The following is a 24897-nucleotide window of genomic DNA, read 5'->3' on the forward strand; positions in this document are numbered from 1 at the left end:
ACCACCCACAGCTCAGTGACCACCTCTGTGAGCGGCAGCTGCCTCAAGGGCAACTGAGAGGGCTGTAAGGTGTCTGTGAGCTCAGCAGCCTCCTGGAGCTCGGGGGCTTCTCCCTTTGGTGTCCAGCACCAAGCCACAGCTCCAGGGAACTCTGATTCTTAGTCTGCTTTCCAGATTATTCTTCCCAAATGAAGCTTCCCTCCTCCTCCTTCTCCTCTGACTCTGCAGCCCCCTGCCAGAGGCTCCTTGGCTGCCCTGTCCATCCAGCAGTCTAACCCTCTCCTTCATGCTGCTATTGCAGATTTTTGCTGGTCTTCAGCTGCCTGGTGCTGTCCGTGCTGTCCACTATCCCGGAGCACCAGGAAATTGCCAACGAGTGTCTCCTTATCTTGGTGAGTGCCGGAGTCTGGGTCTGAGGGAGGCTGTGTCGGGGTGGCACCTCTGGTCTGAGGGTGAAGGTGGAGTGAGGCTTCTCATACCATGGCTCAGAGAGTGGCTTGCTGTGCTGTGTTCTCTGACCTGGTGGCTGCCCCTCTCTGGGCTTCATCCCTTGCTTTATAGCAGGTGTTGGGAGAGCTCCCGCCTCTATGCCAGGGCTTATGATGGGCCCAGAGGAGAGCCACTCCTTCTCAGGATCAAAACTGCTAACACCACCCCTGGTGTGATGGGGGTTTTCCCCCTAACGGGAAGCACCTTGGAGGGTCACAGTGACAGACAACCAACCACCTCTTATGTCACCTGGTCAGGGTTACAGAGGCTGGGATGGCTGGGAGGGGGAGGGTGGGATGAGGAGAAGAAAAACCCAGACAGCTCATGGGGACAGCAAGGGAGGATAGATTTGGGCTTTCAGTCTCTTTGGAAGACATGGAAGAAGCCACTTCCTTCTGGAATCCTCCTCAGGTCCATCCAGGTGTAAGAACCTCCAGGAGAGGTGGTCTGAGGAAATCCTAGTACCCCTAACCCAGGGACTCCGGGCTGGGTGGGTGCCGTGTGACCTAGACCCCGGTCCTGAAGAGTGGGGACCAGAACTCAGGCCCCTGGTCCCACAGGAATTCGTGATGATCGTGGTGTTTGGTCTGGAGTACATCATCCGCATCTGGTCCGCGGGATGCTGCTGCCGCTACCGAGGATGGCAGGGCCGTTTCCGCTTTGCCAGAAAACCCTTCTGTGTCATCGGTAATGGGCCTACCCAGCCCCGCCTGACTCTTGACCCCCAAGCCCCAGGGTTAACACCCTGACCCCAGGACCCTGGCTGCTGACACAGACTCAACAGACCTTCCCAATCGCCCCCTCGGCCCCAGGAACCCCCAACCTCGGGTCCAGGCACAGGGTAGGTTGGCTCCCCGGCGCTGGCCATGACCTCGCCCGCTCTCCGCCCCTGCAGACTTCATCGTGTTCGTGGCCTCGGTGGCCGTCATCGCCGCCGGCACGCAGGGCAACATCTTTGCCACGTCTGCGTTGCGCAGCATGCGCTTCCTGCAGATCCTGCGCATGGTGCGCATGGACCGCCGCGGCGGCACCTGGAAGCTGCTGGGCTCGGTGGTTCTCGCTCACAGCAAGGTGAGGCCGGGCGTTTCCGGGGGCGCGTCCGGGGCGGAGCTGGTGCGGCAGCTGGAGGGGCGGGGCCGAGCGGAGGCGGGGCCGTGGTAGGGGAGACCAGGGACCCAGCGCGGGCGAGGCCACAGGGGCTACCTCGGGGGGCGGGGCAAGGGCGGGGTCTGGAGGGGAGGTCAGAACCAGGCCAGGAGGCGGGGCCTGAAGGGCAGGGCTTGAGAGTCTCAATTGGAAGCTTCCGGGTTTGGGGGTCTACGCTTACAGGGAAGTGGGGAGCTGGAGCGGGGTCTGAGGGTGGGGCTGGGGCGGGACAGGATGTGGGGCGGGATGGAAGCCTGAAAGTGGGGCTTGGGGGGCGGTGCAAGATGGGCTTGTGGGCGGAGGTCTGAGCGTGGAACCTGGAGGGTCAAGGGCAGGGCCGGGGCGTGCTCTGAGGTTTTGTGAGGGCCTCGCTCTTCCTTGAAGGCGGGGCAGGGTCTCCTTGAAGGGAGTTGCTGAGAAAGAAAGGCAGGCAGAGCCACCTCCAGGGACTTCCGAGAGGTGGGTACTCTTATCCCCTTTCAGAACGCCTCCCATAGGCCATTCTGGGAGCCGTCCACCTCCCCACCTGTGCCAGGTGTATGGTCTCATCCCTTGCTGACCCCACAGGAGCTGATCACCGCCTGGTACATCGGGTTTCTGGTGCTCATCTTCGCCTCCTTCCTGGTCTATCTGGCTGAGAAGGACGCCAACTCCGACTTCTCCTCCTACGCCGACTCGCTGTGGTGGGGGACGGTGCGTGAGGGTCTGTGCAGGGCCGCCCTTCTCCCTGGGACCCTCCCCGGCCTGATCGTCGTGACCCCGACCTAGGGGCCTGTCCCTGTCCTCTCGACTAAGGCTGGGACCTTCGTGACCAGCCTCTGTGTTAGTCCTCCAGTGGACCAGCATGTGACCCCATCTAGTTCCCTACATCAAGTCCTTGTGACCTGTACCCCTCTCCTCCACCAGCACGGGGGAGGCGGAGAATCCACTTATGCCTCTAACCAGCCCCCTTGACAAGTCCTTGTGACCAGTACCTGTGGGCAACCATGGAGGCCCCCTCCCTTGTGATCAGGCTCCCACCTGCCTGGGACCCAACAAGCTCCTGTGGGTGGCCCCCGTAACCAGCCCTGCAGGTAACCTGTTTGCGTTCCCAGATTACACTGACGACCATTGGCTATGGTGACAAGACACCACACACGTGGCTGGGCAGGGTCCTGGCTGCTGGCTTCGCCTTACTAGGCGTCTCCTTCTTTGCCTTGCCTGCCGTGAGTCCCCCTCCACTTCGGATGGCCCAGCCCTGGGCGGGGGCGTCCTGGGGACAGATCCTGCTTAAGCCCCGTCCAGCATTTGCATGAGTGGTGGTGGGCACCTCAGATGGGCAGAGGTGGGGGCACCTTTGCTGCCTTTTGTTGTCCCCACCATCACCATATTCCGCGAACCATGCCTATCCTCCTAGGGCATCCTTGGCTCCGGCTTTGCCCTGAAGGTGCAGGAGCAGCACAGGCAGAAGCACTTTGAGAAGCGGAGGATGCCAGCAGCCAACCTCATCCAGGTACAGGACGCCCAGGAAGCCCCTGAACTGAATTGGTGTGTCAGCTCTGTATGATGACCCTCGTGTCCCAGCTTCACAACTATGACTCCACTTTGAAGCTCAGAGAGATGTGACTTTTCTGGGGTCACATGCCAAGTCAGGGACAGAGCTAGGACGCTGGCTAAGATTTTCAGAAATTTCTCCCTGCACCACATGCCCAGTTCAGGGCTAGCCAGAGCTGTCCCACTGACCCACTGCAACCCCAACTCTACATGGCCTGAAGTGGAGTGGAGACTGGACAAGAGGCCCTAGGTCCCTAGTGGAAACCCAGTCCTGCCACCCATCAGCTGTGCAGTCATCAGTAAGCCTGTTCTACTCCCGGCACCTTAATTTACCCCGCAAGCACTCCCACAAGTGAATGTTGTAGCTACAAACCGAGAGAAACACGTTGAAAGAAAGAAATGGTTCTCTGAAGAGCATTTTACAGGGGACCTGGCCTGATCTGACCTTAAAGGGGAACTCAGGGATGACTACACTGGGAAACTGACACTTGAGCAGAGAGCTGGAGGATGGGTAGGAGTTAACTAGGTGAAGAGGTGAAGGGGGAAGCCTTCGAGGTAAGGGAACAGCGTGTGCAACGGTCCCGTGGTGAAAGGGAGCAGGGTGTGTTTGATGAACAGGAAGGAAGCTAGTTGAGACGGGAACAGAAAGCTCAAGTGGAAGGGTTTGGATAAGTGGGCGAGGCCTAGACCTGAGGGCCAGAGAGAGGAATTTAACAGTTTCCTAAGAACAATGAGGATCCATTAACAGGTACGGGGCAGGAGGAAGGGGTGACATGATCAGATATGTGTTCTGAAAGGTGGTGAGTGGATTGGAGGGTGACCTGCGTGTGTGGAGGGAGCAGATAAGAGGCTCTGGGAACAGTCTGGGTGAGTCCAAGGCGGGTGACTTGGACTAGGGTAGCAACAGATGAGATGGAAGGAAATAGGCAGATGCTGCGTATTTAGGAGGTGAAATTGGTGACATCAGGAGTGAGGGAGAGGGAGATGGCAGGGTGACTGGCTTGCCTGACTGGATGGTGGATGACCTTCCTCACTGGAGGGGGACCAGACTTGGGGGCATGAAGAGTGTGAGTTTGGCTGGGGCACGCAGAGTCTGAGGGGCCTCTGAGCCCCCGAGGGGGGATGTTGAGGAGGTCACTGATGTACTGGTGTGCAGCCGAGGTGAGGAATGTGCTGGGCCTTGTGTGCGGATGGTAATGAAGTGCTTGCCCAGTGGGGAGAGGACAGAAGGAGAAGAGAAGATGGTCCAGAGCTGGGCTTTAAGGAACCTCAGCACTTCGTGGCTGGGTGGTCAGAGTTGAGCCAGCCAAGGAGGCAGAGGAGGAACAGCCAGACGGGTGGGAAAAAAGCAGGAGTGTGTGGGCTCAGTTTCCCCCACTGTCTGAGGCATTCCGACAGGGCACGGGCTGAGGCAAGACTCTGATTTTTTTGTGACTCCGTGACTCAGCCTTGTGCAAGAGGAACCTCGGCGAGAAATAGTTCAGGGCACCTATGCACAGCCTGCCTCGGCCTGCTCCCCAGCTGGCCATGCTCTGACCCCCCAGCCCAGGTCTGACTCAAGGCCCCCCTTATCTTTCCTCCCCAGGGTGGAACCCCCCTCCCATCTCTACTATCTCCGGCCACCAGCCCAACCTTTCCTTCTTAGCATCCCTTGGGGCACAATGGCTGCTGTTCCCTGGGAGCTGGCCTTCCGAGGGGCATTGTAGGGGCAGGCGGCTGGCACTGGCCAGGCCGAGAGACAGCTGGTATTGTGGTGCCCATAATTAATGAGACAGCTCTGGCAGCTGCTCCCCAGCCCAAGGGGCCTAGGCAAGCAGGAAGTAAAAATATTCCTGTCTTGGGAGGGTGCCTGGCCAGTGAGGTCAGCAGTGGGCCGTCCCTTAAGGACAAGAGGCACCCGAAGAAGGGACCAGTTCTGCTTCCTCCTGCCCAGCACCTCCCAAGCCTTCTTGCCCTCACTGATTACCCCACTCACAGTCCCTACCTGGCTCTTCTCTTTACCTGGGGGGAGAGGGACTGTCCTTCCTCTTGTCTGATCGTCATCCCTCCTGCCGCAGAGGAAACCCTGCAACTTCATGGGTGCTGAGGGGTTGGTAGGTGATGCTGTTTCCTCCCCTCGTCAATCCCATGGGCAGTGACAGGCAGCTGGGAAGGAGGGGGTGGGGTTATTATTAGTAACAATGGTTTATTCAGTCAGTGTTCATTCCCCAGACACTTGCAGTGCACCCATCAGGTGCCAGAGGATACAGTGCTGACCAAGACACAGCTTACAGTCTAAGGAGAGAGAAAGACGTTAATCAAATACACAATGAATAGATATTTATCAGCTGTGGTAACAGGATAACAGGAGTGTTTAAAGGGGGAACTTGGTCACTTTGTTATAAAGCAGAAACTGGAACTTGGTCACTTTGTTATAAAGCAGAAACTAACACACCATTGTGAAGCAATTATACTCCAATAAAGATGTTTAAAAAAAGGGGGGGAACCAGGTATTAAGTGCCTGCTATGTGCCATGCACTGCGCTTGGCATTTAATATACATTTGCCCATTTAGTCCTCACAACACTCTGTTAGGTAAGTAGTATTATGTCCGTTTCACAGATGAGGAACCTGAGGCTCTGCACATTTACTTAATTTGCCCACATGAGTAGGTGGCAAAGCTGGGATTGGAAACCCACTTCTACCTGATGACAAAACCGCAGCTCTTAACTCCCACGCTCCAAGGCCTCTGGCTCTGATGCTGACTGTGCGTCACCTTGGGGCAGTCTTTTCTCTCCAGGCCTCCTTCTAGCCCTGCTGGTGGCTATGGAGTTGGAACTGGCCTCTGGCTCTGAGTACCCTTCAACTGGCCTGAGGACTGGGTTCTTTTGGGGGCAGAGGGTTGGTGGGGGGCTGAGAGGCCTGCCTCTCTGATGCCTTGTCCCCCACCACCTCCTTCCCGTTTCTTCCACACCACCAGGCTGCATGGCGCCTGTACTCCACCGACACGAGCCGGGCCTACCTGACAGCCACTTGGTACTACTATGACAGCATCCTCCCGTCCTTCAAGTAGGTCCTACTGCAGGGGGAAGGGGAGGTGGGTGGCTGGTAGTAATGCCCCTTGGGGACAAATGGCTGGGACTCAACCCTGGTGGGGGGGCAAAGGGGTGACAGCTCCCATGGGAGCATCTGGGGCTGGCCCTGTAGATCTTATGTCACCCAGAGCCTGGAACGTCCTCTCTCCCACTCTGCTATGCCAGGGAATGCGGTGACGCTGGACACAGGGCATGGGGTGGAACCCTGCCCTGCTGGCTGAGCCCTGGGTCCTGGGGTGTTAGCAGGCCACATGCTCACCCAGAGTTGTTGCCACTCAGGGCAGTGGCCCAGGCAGCTCACTCCCCGCGGTCTGAGTTGGGGGCAGTGTTAGTGCTCGCCAGCCTGGCGTATTGCAGCTGGGTAGAGACAGCGTGGCGTGGGCAAGAACGTGTGTGCCACGTTGGGTACAAGCACCCACCCCAGCACCCCCATGCGTAACTGATTTTACTGTCCCAGGCAGCAGCCTTAGGGCCCAGAAGTGGGTTCGCCCCACTGGCCCAGGCTGGGGTAAGACTGCACGGGGGTGGCTCCGCACAGGGGATCATTAATAGCATCACCAAGGTTCGTGTGGCCAGGTGCCTGGCCAGGCCCTGAGGCAGGAATGAAGACCTTGGAGAGCGGCTCAGTCCCGTGGGCAGGCGGGCAGTGAGCAAGGCGGGGCCAGGCTGCTGCGCTCAGCGTTTTTGCCGGTGCCTTTTTTGCCTCATTAGTTCTCCAAGAGCAGCTGTTGCGTGACCCCACTCACCCCTACACCTGGCTGCCCCCATCCCCGCTCCCTCTCAGCCCCAGTGGCCTTCCAGGGGAGGAGCAGGAGAGAAGGGGCTGGGAAGGAGGGGCTCCCAGAATCACACTGGTTCCCCCCATCTCTCCACCTGGCAGAGGCAAGCTCCCACCTTAGAGACAGGGATGCCGGTTAGATTAGAAGGAGTCATCCTTTCTAGAATCAGTCCTAAGGACTCAAGGCCAGGCCTTGGGGAGTGGGGCAGGGGCTGGTTTGTTAGAAATATGATGTGTGTGATGGGGAGGAAAGATTTGGGAAGGTGGTCTTGGGTCCTCTGGAAAGAGGAACAGAGCTTGGTTTGGAAATTCTGGGTCCACTGGTCCTCCTTTTCCCTGGACCTCAGTTTCCTCATGCATACAATAGACAAAGAGGACAAAGAGAGGAGATATCCTTCTTGGGTTATAGAAACAAGAAAGTTTGTTATAGAAACAAGAAAGCCTGAGAGTTAAGAAGCTGAGCCCTCAATCTGGTCTCCAAGAGCCCGGTGGCAAGAGTGAATGCTGCAGGAGGAGGAAGCTGGGCTGCACTATCAAGGCTCCCTCCTCAGCCTCAGTTTCCCCCTAAAATCCAGTCGCATCTGGAGGGCGAGGATTTCAGGGCTGCCGCTGGCCTCCGGGTGGGCACAGCTCCACGTCCAGGAGCTCGGCTCGCTGAACAGAGTGAGGTGGATTTGCGCTCCCACCTGCCCCCTTGGGAGGGCGCCCTCGAGTGGCGCCCACCCTGCACTGTCATACTTGGCACCCTTGAGGGTTTCCCAGGAGCTGAGTATAGAGAGAGAGGGGGGAAGGCTAGTCTCCCACCCCCACCCCTGCCCACGCGGGCCTGGGGTGTTTGCCGAGCACCTCCAGAGAGGCAGGGCCTGGCAAGATCTGTCAGGAGCTCAGTGCCCTTGGGTGAGGGGGTGGTGCCAAGGCCCTGCCTGCTGCTGACGGTGCCCTGTCCTGCAGAGAGCTGGCCCTCTTGTTTGAGCACGTGCAACGGGCCCGCAACGGGGGCCTACGGCCCCTGGAGGTGCGGCGGGCGCCAGTACCCGACGGAGCGCCCTCCCGTTACCCGCCCGTTGCCACCTGCCACCGGCCGGGCAGCACCTACTTCTGCCCTGGGGAAAGGTAGGGGCCCCCCGGGGCTGCCACCTCCTCTTGCTTCTCCTCCTCCTCTTCCATTCTTTGTCTCATCCTCTCTCAGACCTGCCTCCAGCCACTATGTGGGTGTCTGGGCCTGTGCTGGGGACTCCCAGGCCTTGTCATGAGGCCTGGACCAGTTGTCATCAGAGGGTCAGACAGGTACAGAACGAGGGTCTCTCTGGAGAGGCCAGAGTGGACTCATCGTTTTGTCACCTTGGGTTCCAAGGGTCTGAGTGGGGGAGATGTCCACACCATCCTTTCCCATCACCTCCTCCATTCATTCCATTGTCCTCTTTCTTTCTCTGTTTCCACATCCCCCTCACTCTTCCATCCCTGCACTCCCATCCCTCCCGGGAAGCTGGAGAGAGGAGGAGGCCGCTGGCCACAGGTGCTTACAGCTCAGGTAATCGTGGACACCATACTGGGGTGTGAGGGCAGGAACCCCCCCCTCCCCCAGCATGTTCCTCTAGAAGGGGCTTGACGCTGAACTCGCCTCTCGGGAACGAGATGCCACCTGGAAAGAGAGCTCTGTGACTAAGAACTGCTGTAGGGCCTATGTAAACTCAACCAATGACTAATGCTCTTGTCGTGTGCAAGCCTTGTCCACAGCTTTGCTAATCCCAGAGGGTCCTCCTGGGATTCTCCCACAATGTCTTTCTTCCTTACAGAGGGACATTTTGCTGTCCCAACAGTCTCTTTCCCCTTGACCTGCCTCTCCTGGAGCTTTTGCATCTTGAAAGAAGAACAAAGAAAGAACAATGCTTACCCTCACGTAAATGTTCATAAATAGTGGAATTTCAGGCATATTTGGGTAAGGGAGGCCCACTAACTCACAATATGGGAAAGCAGCTTCTCCCGTAGAGGTGTAGTTTTGAGGTCAAGGATTCAATCCCCCGCCACCACAATCACCCCGTTGCCTACCCATCTCTTTGTTTTGTCTCATCTTTACATGTCATCCCTGAATCAGCCAGGTGGACATCTGGTCCTTGAGCCTCAGGTGTGATTCTGAGTCCCAGGCCCAGAACAAGGGAGGGGAGAAGAGGTGAGCCACTCGGGGATCGGAAGGTGGAGGTGCCCTGAAAGCCTCCGCCGCCTGGTGCCGCGTGTCCTTGAGAAAGTCATCAAGCTACTCTGAGCCTCTGGGTTCTGGGCAGAAAATCAGCAGTTTTTAGGCTGATCAGGGGCTCTGGGTTTCTGGGCTAAAAGGGCCTGGGGAACAGGGAGGAGGGGGTTCTGGTGCAGAGGATGCTGGGAGCAGAATTCCTTTTCCGGTCTCAGTGAGGGCACTTCTGGCCAGGGGCTGAACAGGAAGTGGGTAGAGAGGGAGAGCCCCTCCAGGTCTCTGGGAGGAAGGGAAGCGTGATTGGCCAGGGTAGGCTGGGAGTTCACTGGAAGAGGGTCCACGGTGCAGCCCCACTTGTATCCTTTGTCACTATCTGAATGTCCTACAGTGTTATCCCCACACCCAGCCAACCACAGCTGACAGGTAGAAACTCAGAAGTTTTGGCATTTGAGCACCACGGCCCACGGCCTGCGCCAGGGCTCTCTGTAGCTTCAGTTCGCTCTCGTCTCACTCTGCCTGAGTAGGAAGACACTGAAAATGGAGATTATCCTGGACTCCAGTACTGGTACCACCCCCCGCAGCTGCTCTGGGTCTCTGGCCCCCCGAGGCCTAGGAACAGATGACTGCCGAGAGCTCGGCCATCACTAACTTCCGGCCTGTGTCTGTCTGCCCTGCAGTGTCTGTGTGGCTGGGGCTTATGGTGCTGGTGCTGGAGTGTCCCTTCTTCCCAGGGACGCCAGGGGCTGAGCTGGGATTTCTAGGAGATCAGGCACCAGCCTCAGGCCAAATGGCCATATCCTTAATCTTGGCTCTCTGGGCCCTGTGGGGTGGGTGCCCAAGACAGGACCCCCTTCCCCAACACACACACACCCCTGGTTGGCCACACCTTTAGTGGTGCTTTTGGGTGGATCCAGGCTGAGCACGTTCCCAGGGCTACACGGAGCAGGACTTCCTGAGGGGTGGCATTGCAGGGCCAGCACCTCTCTCTATGGGTTTTGTGATGAGGTGCTAAGACAGTGGTTCTCAAAGCATGGTCCACTGACTCCCTGCGTCTGCATCCCATGGGACATTTGTTCAAAATGCAGAGATACTGGACCTCTCCCCAAGCCCACGGAATGAGCATCTCTGGAGAAGAGGCACAGAATTCTGCATATTTAACGTGCTCCCCATGAGATCCTTATGCAAAGCTGGAGAACCTCTGCATTCTGGGCACGTGGGCTGGAGGATGATTTGAGCTGGGGGGTCCTTCTCTCCCACCAGCCACGGGAGGCCAGCCCCATCCTGGCAGCTCCCCATGCTCTGCCCACCTGCCTCCTTCCCACTAACCTCTGTTTGTGTCTTGTTCTCAACTTTCCAGCCAGATGTTTAGTAATAAACGGAGTTTCTTTCGGATCCACGCCAGCTGGAGACCGAGGTACCCCCTCGCCTTCTCCTGTTGCCGTTCCTCCTTGCCCCACCCAGTTCTGGGGCTGGAGAGGCGGACAGGATGGGCCAGAGACAAGGTGCATGTGCCTGCCGCCTGCCATCTGCCTTGGGGCCCTGATGAGCCCCTCGCCTTCCTGGGGATGCCTCTGCCAGGTCTGGTGCCCAGTCTTCCAGGGCCTGGTGCCCAGTCTGCCAGGTCTGGTGCCCAGTCTGCCAGGAGGGACACGTACAGGAGCCTTGGGATGAGTTCTGGCTCTGCCGCTGACGCCCCTGCGTGATCTTGGCCGAATTGCTTCCCTTCTCTGGACCTCAGTTTCCCATCTATGGAATGGGCAGATTGCACTAGAGGCTCTCTGAGGGTCCTTCCCACTCTGACCTTTGCCGGGCCTTTAGCTTCCTGGCTCCCCGCTGACCACCTAGATCCTAGCAGGCGCCTGAAGGAGCTGGGATTGGCACCTCCTTCGCTAACTCCAGAGCCCAGTTCTTTAGCTGCCTCCTTTAGCCACTACATCCCTTGGTACCTGCCCTGTGCCAGGCCCTGCACTAGGAACACAATGATGAATAAAGCATTGTGCCTAGAGAGTTGCAAAGAGTAACTGCTCTTCGGTGTGATGAGCACAACTGAAGGCAGAAGCAGGGGGCCTGTGGAGCTTGGGTCAGGCATTTCACCCGGAGAAGGCCCCCAAAGGAGTGGGTGTGAGGGAGGGCCTTCCAGGCCAAGGAAGCGACGCGCACCAAGGGGAGGGGGTGAGAGAGAGCGCGGCTTTGGCAAAGAACAGGCAGCCCAGCGTGGAGGTTGGGAGCCGAGGCTGGGTCACGAAGAAGCCAAGGGCCCCGTGTGAGCTTTATACTGTTGGCACTGCCTGGCAGCTTGGGCTTACAGAGTCCTGGGTTTCCCAAAGTGCATCAGGAGCCTTGTGGATCAGGGGACCCATGAGGAGGAGATGGGTGCGGAGCTCCTGGCTGCTCTACCAAGAAGCAGTGTTTCTTAGAAACATGGGTCCTGGATCTGAGCCTGGCTAGGGGACCTCGGGCATAAGCCCTCTGTGCCTCCATTTTCTCCCATGTAAAATGCGGACGATCGTAGGGTCTGCTTCCGTTCAGACTGTGCCTGGCTCAGAGGAAGTGCTATATAAATCTCGGCCTCATGCAGTTTGGTATGTTATGATGTGAGCTTGGAAACCGTGGCTGTAGGACAGGGGCACATGCTGGAGGATAAAACCAAGGAGTCTCTGGGTCAGATCTGCCCCTTTGCAAGATTCCTTGGGATGTGTGGGTGTGGTGGGCAGGAAGGGCGAGGCCAGCCATGTGCTGTTTCCCAGTCCTGAAGAGAGGGGCTGTATGCAGCACCAGTAGGGGTAGGCTGCCTCCCGCCACGCCTCCACCGCTGAGCTTGGCCTTCGGCAGGCAGATGGAGTCCTTAAAGAAATCCCTGTGGGAGTGAGCACAGGGGTTGGGTCCAGCAGAGCAGTCAGAGGGCAGCCAGTGCCCCGAGCTTACCCTCTCGCACGGGGAAGCCCCAGTCAAGCCCACACATCTATCCCCCAGACACCAACAGACGCTGCAATCAGTTTCTCACTGGCGCCATTGATGTCTTGGGTCAGAAAATTCTTTATTGTTGGGGGCTGTCACATGCATTGTTCAGCATGTTTAGCTGCGTTCCTGGCCTCTACCTGGATGCTAGGAGCACCCCCCAGAGTGACGACAAAAAATGTCTCCAGCCAAATGTCCCCTGGTGAGCAAAACAGCCCCCACCTGAGCATCACTGCCCGACACCCTATCCTGGCGGCTTGCCCCAGGGAAAGAACATAGTCTCTGCGGTCACAGAAAACTGGGTTCCAGGCCTCGTTCCATCCAGAGGAGCTCTATGACCTGGAAGCCGAGTCACCCCCTTCCATATCTGTAAAATAGGGGAGGTAACACTGGAGCCCGCCACCTGAAGTGGCTGAGAGCTGAAAAGGCTCAGGCAGTCAGAGTGGACCTTGTGTGTTCTGAGGAGCCAGGGAGGGAAGGAGCTCTTTCGATGTCCACTGTGTGCCAGGTTTCTTTCCATTTTCTTTGAGCTTTTAGGCTTCAAAGAGGCTGACGTGAGCCGTTTTCTGGGCGCTGCCCAAGGAGCTGGAATCCAGGGCCGCCCCTGGGAAAACAGTGCCTTGTTTCCTTGAAGAGGAGTCCAGGGTCTCTGGCTGGCTGGAAGGTTACAGAACCCCACAAACCACGCCGGAAGCTCCTTCAACCATCACAGATCAGAGCTGGAGAGGGACCTTTCAAGACCTCTAGGGCAAGCCCCCACCCCCTTCCTTTATCCGTCCTGCTGAGTGCAAACTCAGTCTTGCACACTTCCCGTGACAGGGAGCTCACCCCCTTCCCCCAGAACACCATTGGAGTGATGTGCCGGTCACAGAGGTCCAGAGTTCTGGGCCCTTGGCTGAGTGTCAGGGCCTTCTCCGCCCCCCTCTCTTCCTCTGCCCCTTGGAAGAGTGGAGGACAGAAGGAGGGGCTGCACGGACGGGGTTGGGGGGTGCTTGCCAGCATGAAGAGAGCCTGAAGTAACAGCTCGGCGGAGGAAAGTTTGGGAGAGCCAACCTCAAACTTTGGTTGGAATCTTTGGGATGTGCTGAGGGGGTCCTGGGCCAGCAAACAGCATGCTGGATTGCAGGGGCCGCCCTGTCCTCATATCGTCAGGGCTCGCATCCTTGACCTGTAACCTCTCCCCTCCGGGCAGAGGTTCCTACCCCTAAGGATGGCCCTACATCCCAGTTGCCTTCCTGAAGGCACCTGCTGAAGGTGCCCCTGGTTTCGAAGTCTCCCGCACCTCAGCACCTCGGCTCTATACTCTGTCCCCCATGCCCTGGGCATGGAGGACCATAGCTCCCACTCTGCCCTGAAACCAGAGTCTGTCCTCTCCTCAACCCTGGATCTGAAAGTCCCAGAGACCAGGTGACACAGTGTCCTCCCCCAGCCCCGGGCCCATCTCAGAATTCCTCCCAGACTGGCTGGTGCTCTCCTGAGCCAGGGCCCTGGACGTCTGGGGTGGAAGGGCCCCAGACGTGTCTGAAGGGGGCCCTTCAAGTGGCAAGCCACAGCAGGGAGGCAGTGGTGACACCACAGGCCATGGGATGGGGATGTTTGCATAGGTCCTATTCAGACAGCGACAACGTGGTCCTTGAACCTCTTGGACACAGAGTTACTCTACCAGGTATTGGTTAAGCAGGGCCTGTCGCGGGGAACCTGAGGCCTCCCCTCACCTGTCTTCCTCCAAGATTTGGGGAATGGGTGAGGAGTTCGGGTGCGGGAAGGGAAGTCTGAGTACACACACAGATACACACGTATGTTCACACGTACACGGAGATGTAGATGCCGTTGAACTGCAGACTCAGGAGGCTGGGGGGGTCACATAAGCAGGACGTCAGTCTGGGTGGGCAGGGCTCAGGCAGGGGAGACCACAGAAGAACAGGTTATAGACCTTCACTGGGAGGAGGGGCACCAGGCATGGCCTGGGCATACTTGTGGGCCCATGCTGGGCCAAGAGCCCCAGCAGGCCAGTGCACTGCACACCTCCAGGGGCACCATTCTCACTGAAGTCTGAGTGATGGAGACTTTGGAATTTTGCAGTGCACTGCCTGTACAACTGTACCATGTCCTAAAGCCCTGACCTGACCAGTGTGGGGTCAGATAGCTCCAGCGGTGGGCAAAGGAGGAAAATATAAATTGACACGTGTATACACATGCCGACGTAGGTATACACACTGGCACCTGTGTGCATGCAAGCACACACCCTACACATGCACGTGCCCTCAACTCCACGCAGCCCGCCCCTGTGTACAGGGAGGAGCTGGGGGCCTAACTCAGTGTGCGTGGCCAGGTGAGCTTCTCCATCCCTCAGCAGCCTGTCTGTCCCCAGAGGGGTCACCACCTCCACCCACCCACCTGCCTGGGCCAGGCCCAGCTCCCCAGTCCCCCTGTCTGTCTCTGACTCCCTTCTTGGGTTTCTGTCACTCTTTCCACTCTGACATCTGTCTCCTGTGCACCCCTTATCTGTCTGGGCAACAAGGGGTGGGAGGTCGGAGTGGGGAGGGGAGCTGTTCAGACTGACCCTGGATCAGCTTCTCATAGGAGTCAGGGCCTCCCTCACCACACCCTTGTCCCATCCCAGGAAGTCTCCCCTTGGTGGAGAATCAGCCCCAGTACCTGCCCCCAAGCCCTAGGTCAGCAGTGTCCCCACTCGCACTGGCCCCCAGCTCCGGCTAACTTGGCTCTCTCCCCCACCCGACCTGCTGTGCCAGCAGGCGGATGGGTATCAAAGACCGCATCCGCATGGGCAGCTCCCAGCGACGGACAGGCCCCTCCAAGCAGCACCTAGCACCTCCACCGATGCCCACTTCCCCGAGCAGTGAGCAGGAGGGGGAGGCCAGCAGCCCCACCAAGGTGCAGAAGAGCTGGAGCTTCAACGACCGCACCCGCTTCCGGGCCTCCCTGAGACTCAAACCCCGTGCCTCCGCTGAGGGTGAGCCCCTGCGGGTCTGGGGCCAGGACCTGCTGAGGGTGGCAGGGCGGACACAGAGTCTGGGCTGGGGGTGGGAATAACTTGGTTCTAGCCCCAGCTTTGCAGCAGGTTGACTATCTTTGGGCACCAGTCTTCTGGTCTGTAAAATGGGCATCATAATACCTGCTTTGCTGATGCTCCAGACAGTTTGAGAATCAGAGGAGAATGTAGAGGTGGCATTTGGTAGTGGTTAGGAGCACAGACTTTAGAGCCAGGCTGCCTGGGTTTGAATCCTGGCTTTGTCACTTATGTTGGGCAGGTAACCTAATCTCCCTGGGCCTCATTTTCCACATCTATAAAATGGGGACAAGAAGCATATCTACTTCATAGGATTGTTGTGAGGATTAAATGAGATTATCCACAGTAGGTGAGCAGAAGAGTTCTGGAATATAGTAAGTGCCCAACAAAAGCTAGAAGTATTACAAACATGCTCTGGAAGGAGCAGGAAGCCATCCTTGCTGAACTGAGCCCTGACTGTTGGGGGGTGGATTATCTCGTTTACTTCTCTCAACAACCCTGGGAAGTAGGGTCTGTCTCTATCCCCATTTTATGGATGTGGAGACTGAGCTCTCTCAGCTAGTGAGTGGTAGAGCTGGTATCCCCAGCCACGTCTGTCCAGCTCCATGGCCCACACTCCCCACCCTGGCCCTCTTTGCCAGCCCAGCCTGGGGATGTGAGGCTGTGAACCTGGTGGGGTTGCTTTTAACTGGTTAGAGAGGTCACTTTTTTGAGTTCGAGCTCTGCTCCTGACTTGCACTGTGACCTAGGTAGGATACTGCCCCTTTCTGTGCCTCGGTGTCTTCTTCTGGAAAACAGGAGGGTTGGACCAAGTCCCCTGGAAGACTTCTCCCAGCTTTGACCTGCTTCAGGGCCCTGGGTGGGAAAAGGAGTTGGGGGGGTAGACAAGGATGGAGGTTGGGGACGGGAACCTCGGAGGGAGGGGACCCAGCCATGCTGCCTCTGTCCGTGCTGTATCAGCCCCCAGCATGCTGCTGGCTGACCACTCAGACAGCCCTTTCCTGGAAAGTTACAGAACCCCACAAACCAGTCTTTGGGAGGTGCTGGAAGTCTGGGCATGGCTGGTGCCCGGGGCCTCCTCTTCCCTGCCAAGAAGCTGCCTGGCCTCCTGCCCCTCCTGCCCCTGTGAGGCCAGGATAGCATTACCTGTCTGTGCAGCGCAGGGCACCAGCCTCGGAGAAGCTGTTTCTCTCGTGGGGGCGGGAGGGAGAATGACTTGGTTCAGAGGCTGCGTCAGGAGCAGAGCTGGGGGGTGGGACCCAGTCCCTTGATTCGCTCCTGGCTGAAGGATGAGGCTGTGTGCGCAGTTATGTGCAGAGGCCTCAAGCCCCTTGTCTTTGGCGCTCACTGGCCTGCGTGGTGGGACGGGTGGGACTTCCTCTAGGGCTGTGTGCAGTTTACCCCGGGCCAGACCAGATGTGCCCTAAAGCAGCTCCTGCGTGCCAGCCACCAGGCAGATGTTTACACGGGGCAGACGGGCATGCAGCAAACCGAGGTTTTCACTCTGGGCAGGACAGCCAGGGGGGCAGGAACCTGGTCTGCTCTGTGCCCCCAGGAAGGTTCTGGGCCCTTCCTGAGGCTCTGTCTCCCTCTCCGTACCTCTAAGGGTGGTGGTAGGGGTTGGGAATGGCCCCTTCTGCTGCCACCACCTGTCCCCCTGCCCCGGACTTTTCAGAGGGCCCCTCAGAGGAAGTGGCAGAGGAGAAGAGCTACCAGTGTGAACTCACAGTGGACGATGTCATGCCTGCCGTGAAGACGGTCATCCGCTCTGTCAGGTGAGACTGAGGCTGGAGGTGGGCCACCCACTGCTGCTCCCCGTCTGGGGCCCGCCCTCATGGCCAGGCCTGGCCTAGCATCCAGCACGCCAGCTGCCGCCTGCCTGGTCCCCTCAGTGGAAGGCGGGTGGGGTGGGGAGACAGCATATGGCTCCCAGCAGGGTTTTTGCAGACTCATCGTGTCTGGAGGGCTGGCTGGGTGGGGCGGTGGGCACCGCTGCCCATCATGGTCCCTCTGCTCACACCTGTGGTGTCCTCTCTGCTTCTCTCCCCTTCCTCTCTCTTACTTTATGTCAGGCTCTCTTCTCTTTATTTCTCTCTCCCTAGCTGGTATCGGCATCTGCCTGTTTCTCCCTGGGTCTCTGTCTTACAGGCAGTTTTGCTCCATCTCTGTGTCTCAGTCTCATCCTCCTCTTGCCTCTGTGACTCAGACTTACTGTCTCTCCTTGGGTGTCTTGACCTCTGCCTGTTTGTCTTCCCCAGGACTTCCTCCAGAGCAGTATTTTTCAAACCACAGGTCACAATAGTTTGAAATCAACTTAGTGAAATCAATTTAGTGGGCCATGGTCAACATTAAAAAAAAAAGAATAGAAAGTATCAGAGTGCATCCCTCATAGTAAGAATAAAAATGTTGATGAAACTTCTGTTTCAGTTGTGTGTGTGCGTGTGTGTGTGTGTGTGTGTGCGTGCGTGTGTGTGCGTATACTAGCTTCTGTAAACTGTATTTCTTATGGTGGGTCTTGGTCAAAAAGTTTGAAGGCCCCTGCCCTACTGGCTTTACTGGCTGTCTCCCTCAACAATTCAGGGGGGGCAGAGTCTCCTGAGCCCTTTAGCCATCCAGCCAGGGATCTGGCCCCACGCTCCTTGGAATGGAGTTCTGGCCTAGCCTCTGTCTCCACACTGCCGCTCCAGCTTCACCCCTAGGCCTTCTAGACTTACCCCCTCTCCTCCCTGCCTCATGCACCTGCCTAACCCTTTTAAATCAGAGTCAGCTGGGCACCCTCCTCCCAGAGAGTCTGAGGCCTCTCCCCACCCGCTTTTTACACATCCTGTCTCTCCCCTCCAAGTGCCCAGCTTCTGGAACACAACGCCCGAGCTGCCCCCTGGCTCAGGTCAGCTCTCCTTGACGCCTCACACGCAGCATGCCCCAATCCTGTTCCTCCTCCCATGTCCCCATGTCAGGCAGTGCCACCGCCATCCACCCGGTGCCCAAGCCATGGGAGTCATGCTGGACTCAGACTCAGAAGCCTTTCGGTCCTCTCTCCTGCACTGCTCAGGGCTGTCCTATGTCTCCACCCCACTGCCCTCTCCCAGCTCTTCCCCTGCAGTGGGTCTTCCCACCCGGGACTCTGCCCGTCCGGGGCATCCTCCACACAGGCCTGCAGAGGATGGTTATGCTGAAGCAGAGGAAGCCACACGGCCGTCCCCACTGCCCCAACCTCCCAGGGCCCAGTCGCTGCCGGGGATTCAGAGCTCTTCAGAGTACCCCCCTCGGCCCCACCACACATACACACACCTCCCCTGCCTCCCAGGGATTAACCCTTTTCCTTCACATCCTGTTCCAGCTACTCTGAACTGACTCTCACTCACACATCTCCTTGCCTGTCTGTGTCCAGAAAGCCTCCCTTCATTCCCCACCTCTTGCCCTGGGACTGCAAAGTATCACGCTTAAGACTTGTCCCCTGACCTCCCCACCCAAGCTCTCCCTGCTCATGGTCCCCAGTCTTCTTTCTCCATTCCTTGACATGACCCTTGTCACCCCATAATTGTCTGTGTCCTCTCCGTCTCCCACCCCAGACCAGTGTTCCTGAGGCCAGGGATTGGATCTGATGCCCTTTTGGGTGCCCGGGGTCCAGCACAGCAGTGCTAACAGGCATATGCAAAAATGTCTTTCCCTAAACTGTCATCAGCAACAGTGTTCACAGATGCCTACCTTGTGTTCCACCCAGCAGAGAGAAACCAGGCCCAGTCCCTGCCCTCCCAGCTGACTGAAGATACAGGCACATTAAAGAATACCAAACAAACTTAGGGGGCCGGGGCAGGAGCGCGGCGGGTATGTAGGCAGGCTGGACACCCAGCAGTGGCTGTTTGCGGTGGCCCAAGCAGGAGCTGCCCTCGTGCTGGACAAAGTAGCAAAGGACGGAGTGGGGGCTGGAAAAGAATCCCTGTCCTCTGAGACTCCCTCCCCCGACAGGATCCTGAAGTTCCTGGTAGCCAAAAGGAAATTCAAGGAGACGCTACGACCATACGACGTGAAGGACGTCATCGAGCAGTACTCAGCAGGGCACCTGGACATGCTGGGCCGGATCAAGAGTCTGCAGGGCCGGTGGGTGAGCCGGCCTCCGAAGGGGGAGGGGGGCAGGGCGGCCGCGGCACCAACCCCCGCACGAGGTCCGCTGGAGCCTCTCTGCCGGCTCCCGAACGGAGCCCCGAGCGCCCCCTAGGGCCCTCTGCGGGAGCTGGAGTTTCTGGCCTGCAGCGCTCTGCAGCCAGAGCCCGCACCTGTTGTTGAACCTGAAGAAACGCCAAGCCGCAGGTCCTCCCTGCGAACCTACTGACCTGCTTGCCTCGGGAACGTCTTTAGATGACTGTTTTCTCGTCCTGAAGTAACAGGCTTAAGATAATCAGTGACTTCCCATCTCCTAAGGGAATAGGCAAATTGTCCTCAACGCTGCTCACCTCTTGCCTCTGGAATCCTCCAGCACCTCTTCTCTCCACCCAGCGTATAGGTAGATTCTCACGTCAAGACCCCAATCACCTACAACTCGCCCTTTTCCTCTTGTGGCTTGCATTCTCACTGCCCATTCATTTGTTCTCTCAAGAAATAGTTACTGGGTATTTATTTGTTACTTACCAGACAGTGGGGATACGGTAGAAAGCAAATGGCCCCTCCCTCATGGAGCTTTCATGCCAGTTGAAGGAGAACAGATGATAGTAAGTGAAACTAGAATATGTCAGATGATGATAAAGGCTAAGGAGAAAAATAAGGGTTAGGGTGTTGGGATTTGTGATTTTTAAATAGGCGAGAAGGTGACATTTGAGAAAAAAAAAATTGAAGGTGAGGCAAACAGTCCCATGGTTGTTGTTTAAATAGTTTCCAGAGGGAACAGCAGGTGCAAAGGGTTTGAGATGGGCAGGTGCCTGGGGTGATGATTTAGGAACAGCAAGCAGGCCAGTGTGCCTGTCCTGGCATGAGGGAAGCAGGAGATGAGGTTAGAAAGCTAATGGCACTTAGACTATATAAAGCCCTGTAGGCCACTGCAAAGATGTTGGCGTTCATCAGAGTAAGATGCAAGCATTGGAGGGCCTTGAGCAAAGGACTGATGAAATCTGAGGTATATTTTAAAAGGATCACCCTGGATGCTGTGTTGAGAATGGCCTATAAGGGGCTAGGATGGAAGCAGGGAGACCAGTGAGGGAGCTACTTCAGACATCCAGGCAAGAGATGCTGGGGACTTGGACCAGGTGGCAGCAGTTGAGGTGGGGAGAAATGGTCATATTCTCGATATATTTTGAAGGTAGAGCAGACAGGGTTTTTGGAAGGGGTGTAAGAGAAAAAAAGAGAGAGAGAGGGAGAGAATCAAGGATAAAGCTAAGGTTTTGGCTTGAGCAAGAGGAAAAAAGTTGCTGTTTATTGGCATGCGGGAGGTCAATGAGTGGAGCAAGTTTTTTTTTTTTTTTTTTCTTTGCGGTACACGGGCCTCTCACTGTTGTGGCCTCTCCCGTTGCGGAGCACAGGCTCCGGACGCGCAGACTCAACAGCCATGGCTCACGGGCCCAGCCGCTCCGCGGCATGTGGGATCTTCCCAGACCGGGGCATGAACCCGTTTCCCCTGCATCAGCAGGCGGACTCTCAACCACTGTGCCACCAGGGAAGCCCTAGTGGAGCAAGTTTTGCTCAGGAGAGTTGGGGCATGTTGGGTTTGTGATGTCCATCAGACATCTAAATGCAGTGTTGATCTGGCAGCGGAGTGTGGAGTTGGGAGGAGAGGTGTAGGCTGGAGATGCAGATTTGGTGTCAACAGTGTATAGAGGAATTGAAAATCTGGAACTGAAGACATCAGTTAGCGAGTGAGCATAAATAGAAATAAAGAAGTCCCAGGAATGAGCCTTGGGTCCTGCAATGTTTAGAGATTGTGGAGATAAAGGAGGAACCAGAAAAGGGGACTGAGAAGGAGCAGTGAGTGAGGTAGGAGCAGTGAGTGAGGTAGGAGGAGAACTGGGCGAGGCTGATGTTTGGGAGTCCAGATGAAGAACATGCAGGAAGAAGGGGTGATCAGATGTGCTGAGCACTGCTAATAGGTCAAGTATAATGAGAATCAAATTTAACAACGTGGAGGTCATTTGGGAACTTGACAACAGTAGTTTTGGTGAAATGGTGGGAATGAAAGCCTGATTGGGGAGGTTTTGGAGAGGAAGGGCGGAGAGAAACTGAAGATAGAGGGTAGAGATAACGCTTTCAAGAATTTTGCTATATAGAGGAGTAGAAAAATAACGTGCATCCAGTTCCAGCCTTGTCCTCCTTATAACTCACATTCCCACTTTTGTCTCTCCCTCTACCCAGTCCACCGTTGCCTGCCTGTCCTCCCATCAGGCAGCTGTTTTACTTGTCATGCTTGCGTGTGGTGCCTTTGCTCTCCTGTTTGGAAAACCCTCAAAGCAGCGGCCGGGTACCTCCGTTTAACTCGGCCTCCATTTGGCAGATCAAACTGGCCCCGCCCTCAGATTGCCTGCTCCCACCTTGCAGGATGTCTCTCTCCCCTTTCAGCAGGCAAACTCAAATTCTTGTAGGAGAGAGTTGTGGCGAGTGCCTGGGCCCTTTGACAGTTCCCTTTCCCCACAGGGTGGACCAGATTGTCGGCCGGGGCCCCGGGGACCGGAAGTCCCGGGAGAAGGGCGACAAAGGGCCCTCCGACACGGAGGCGGTGGATGAAATCAGTATGATGGGACGCGTGGTCAAGGTGGAGAAGCAGGTGAGTGTCGGAGGGAGTTTCGCTGGTGTGGTGGAGCTAGTCGTCGACCGAGAAGCTCTGGAAGGCCCCCGGGTCAAGCCCAAAGGGAGGGTGCGTTTCTCAGAGCAGCCCAGAGCACCCGCGGGGCAGGCATCCCCTGCCCGACCGACCCCGCCCCACAGATAAGCCCCGCCTCCCAGGAGGCCCGCCCACTCCTGCTAAACGACCCCGATAAACCCACCCTCTCCAGCCAAGCCCCGCCCTAGGTTGCTAGCGTCTCAGATAAGCCCGTCGAAGTCCCACCTGCTTCATTTGACCCCCTCCTCACTTGTCTCTGTCGATCACCCGGACTATCCCAACCAATCACAACTAAATTTCGTTCGTGGGGGGCGGGGCGGGGAATAAACCCCAGGTTCCCAGCTTCGTTCCGCCCTCCGGCCAAGCTCCGCCTTTCCTGTCGCGCCCCCCTCCCGGAGGAGCCGCGTCTCCCAGACGTGACCCTCCCCGGGAAAGCCCCGCCTCCCAGCCGCGTCCCGCCCCCAAGTCCCGCCTCCAGTCCCGGCCAGGCCACGCTTCCAGCCGCGCCCCGCCCCCAGGTGCAGTCCATCGAGCACAAGCTGGACCTGCTGTTGGGCTTCTACTCGCGCTGCCTGCGCTCTGGCACCTCGGCCAGCCTGGGCACCGTGCAAGTGCCGCTCTTCGACCCCGACATCACCTCCGACTACCAAAGCCCTGTGGACCACGAGGACATCTCCGTCTCCGCACAGACTCTCAGCACCTCCCGCTCGGTCAGCACCAACATGGACTGAGGGGCTTCTCAGGGGCGGGGTAGCACACGGCCAGGCCCTCGGCCTGGCACTCGGACCCGCCCTCTGAGGCCTCCGGACTCCTCTCTTACTTGAACTCGCTCCCTCGTGGGGAGAGAGGCCACACGCAGTATTGAGCTGCCTGGGTGGGCGAGATACCCGATGTGGGTGCCAGCGACCCGCCCCACCTCAGGAGCGTGAGATGCCAGGCCGTACGGAGGGCAGCAGCGGCGGCTATCCCGCGGCCTCTGGGACCCCCCAGTGCCCTGCCTGTTCCATCAAGGCCCGACACGGCCCGCCGGGCAGGGGCACTGCTCCGGGAGTGGGAGTGGGGCGCTGGGGCCCTGAGCCCTGAGTCAGCTTCCAGCTATGCAAGGTGAGGTCTTTGGCCTGCCCTTTGGACAGAGCAGGGAAGCCTTCCGGCCAAGTCCCCGCCCCACTTGGGGGTGGGCCCACGGTGCCCATACAGGTACCCACAAGCACAGGACCCTGCCGCAAGGCAGGTGGGCACCATATATGCAAACTATGTTAAATATGCAACTTTGGGGACCCCCATGGGGTCCCTCTGCCCCTCCCCCACTGGGAGATGGGCCCCCAGCAGTAGCTGGTCTCAGGCTGCTTGGCTATGACCCCCATCCCTGTTCTTTGGCTTATCAACTGCTCACCTCCCAGCATGGGGCCTCTTTCTCCCTTGCCTCCCAAAGGGCAGTGTCTGGGCCTTTCTTCCCATTTGCAGGTGTCCCCTCCCAGGGGCTCCCTCTTCCTGCCAATGTTCACTCCCCTCTGGCCCTAGACACCTTTGACAACACAAGGTTCTGTGTTCTCCCCCCAACCTCCCATAGACAATGCTCCCACCATCACACAAACATGTCCCTACAGTTTCCCCAGACATGCAGGAAGTCTCTCACACTCGCGCTGACACACACAGTCACCCACACTTGGAGACTTGAGCACAGAGCCACTCAGCCTTTCCTGGGCCTCTGTAGCTGAGGCCAGTGGACTGGCCTTGCAGGGCAATGTCCACTCCTACCAACTACATCCAGGCAGGAGAGGGAGCTCTGACGTGACTCCAGGTCTCCAGAACTTTACCAGCTCCCCTTTCTCAAGAAGATCTGCTCCGCACAGGTCCAGGAGCCCTAACTGCTGCCTCTGCCTGCCCCCGAGGGCCCTCCTTAGCGTCCCCACAGCACAACTCAGGCCTAGGCCTCTGGGGCCTGGACAGCACTGGAAAGACCACAGGCCCTTCCGCAGGGTGGTTATCAGGCCCACTTCCATCTAGGCTTGCCCTCTTCCTAGTTACTCTAACTCACTCCCAGAGAGAATTATAAGGCATCTAGTGAGTACCATTTGTCAGGCACCAACTGCATATGGCGCTCACATGCACTGTTTCCCCTCCTTCCATACTCCACTTTTCACTTCAGTTGGCAGCCCCCATACCGCATAAGCCCCCATCCGCTCCAGGCCCCCAGCACCTCTTTGGTATCCCTACCCCTTTGTCCCTCTTCTGCAAAGCCAGTGCAGGTGGCAGGAGGGTGATGGGTAGTGGACCAATGGTGACCCTTTGTGGGGCAGGGAGTAAGGGGTTCAGGCCCAGCTGCCTGCATCTCATGACTGGGGACCTGCATGCACCAGCACCAGGGCTGGGGTTGGATCTTGCTCAGCCCCATGGTGCCCAGCCACTGCCCCCACGTGCCCTCTGCATGTGACCGTCATGCCCTGGATGGAGCCTATCCTGGCTCACCTCACCTGCACTGCACTGTCCCCAGAGAGCCACACCTCCGCCCCCTGAGAGACAGAGCTGTGGAGAGGGGCAGGAGAATGGGATTACCCTATGACCAAAGGAGACTTGGGAAGAAGCCCTTCCTGCTTCCACGATCAAGGTTCCCCACCAACCCGGTTCTCGGATATGCAAGTACCTCACTTTGTTAACTTATTAACTTATTGATTTCATTAAAGTTTTCAGCAGGAGGTGGTTGGTCTTGGTTGTTCAGTGCCTGTGGAGTGGGGCATCTGGTCTGGGGGTGGGGATGAGGAGATTTGGAAGGCAGCTATGCTCACCACTGTACCACCAACGCTGCACAGGAGGACGAGGAGATTTGGATTAGTCAGGACTCTTTTGGTTGTAAACAACAGAAATGAAACACGATATGCCTTAAGTGGAAGGA

At 57.5% G+C, this 24897-nt stretch overlaps 1 protein-coding gene across 2 annotated transcripts; it reads left to right on the forward strand.

Moving 5' to 3' along the window:
• Positions 1-368: 368 nt before the first annotated feature.
• On the forward strand, positions 369-24693 carry KCNQ4 (potassium voltage-gated channel subfamily Q member 4). Of its 2 annotated transcripts, none has more exons than XM_069540405.1 (14): positions 369-392; positions 1050-1176; positions 1385-1560; positions 2203-2328; positions 2730-2840; positions 3032-3127; positions 6127-6215; positions 7971-8132; positions 14922-15142; positions 16875-16974; positions 19169-19300; positions 21818-21947; positions 22523-22714; positions 24499-24693. In XM_069540405.1, exons 2-14 carry the CDS (start codon positions 1059-1061, stop codon positions 24565-24567), a joined length of 1722 nt encoding a protein of 573 aa, XP_069396506.1. In that variant the 5' UTR covers positions 369-392; positions 1050-1058; the 3' UTR covers positions 24568-24693. The 2 variants fall into 2 exon arrangements, with proteins under 2 accessions (XP_069396506.1, XP_059860037.1); XM_060004054.1 differs by having other exon boundaries at positions 14925-15142.
• The last annotated feature ends 204 nt before the right edge of the window (positions 24694-24897 follow it).

The sequence above is a fragment of the Delphinus delphis genome, chromosome 1 (genome assembly GCF_949987515.2).
Source record: "Delphinus delphis chromosome 1, mDelDel1.2, whole genome shotgun sequence".
NCBI classification, from domain to species: Eukaryota; Metazoa; Chordata; class Mammalia; order Artiodactyla; family Delphinidae; genus Delphinus; species Delphinus delphis.

Coding starts and splice junctions, on each gene's coding strand:
- KCNQ4 (XM_069540405.1), top strand. CDS start 1,059: ATGATCGTGGTGTTTGGTCTGGAGTACATCATCCGCATCTGGTCCGCG. Junction 8,133..14,921: donor TACTTCTGCCCTGGGGAAAG/GTAGGGGCCCCC, acceptor CTGCTGTGCCAG/CAGGCGGATGGGTATCAAAG. Junction 16,975..19,168: donor ACGGTCATCCGCTCTGTCAG/GTGAGACTGAGG, acceptor CTCCCCCGACAG/GATCCTGAAGTTCCTGGTAG.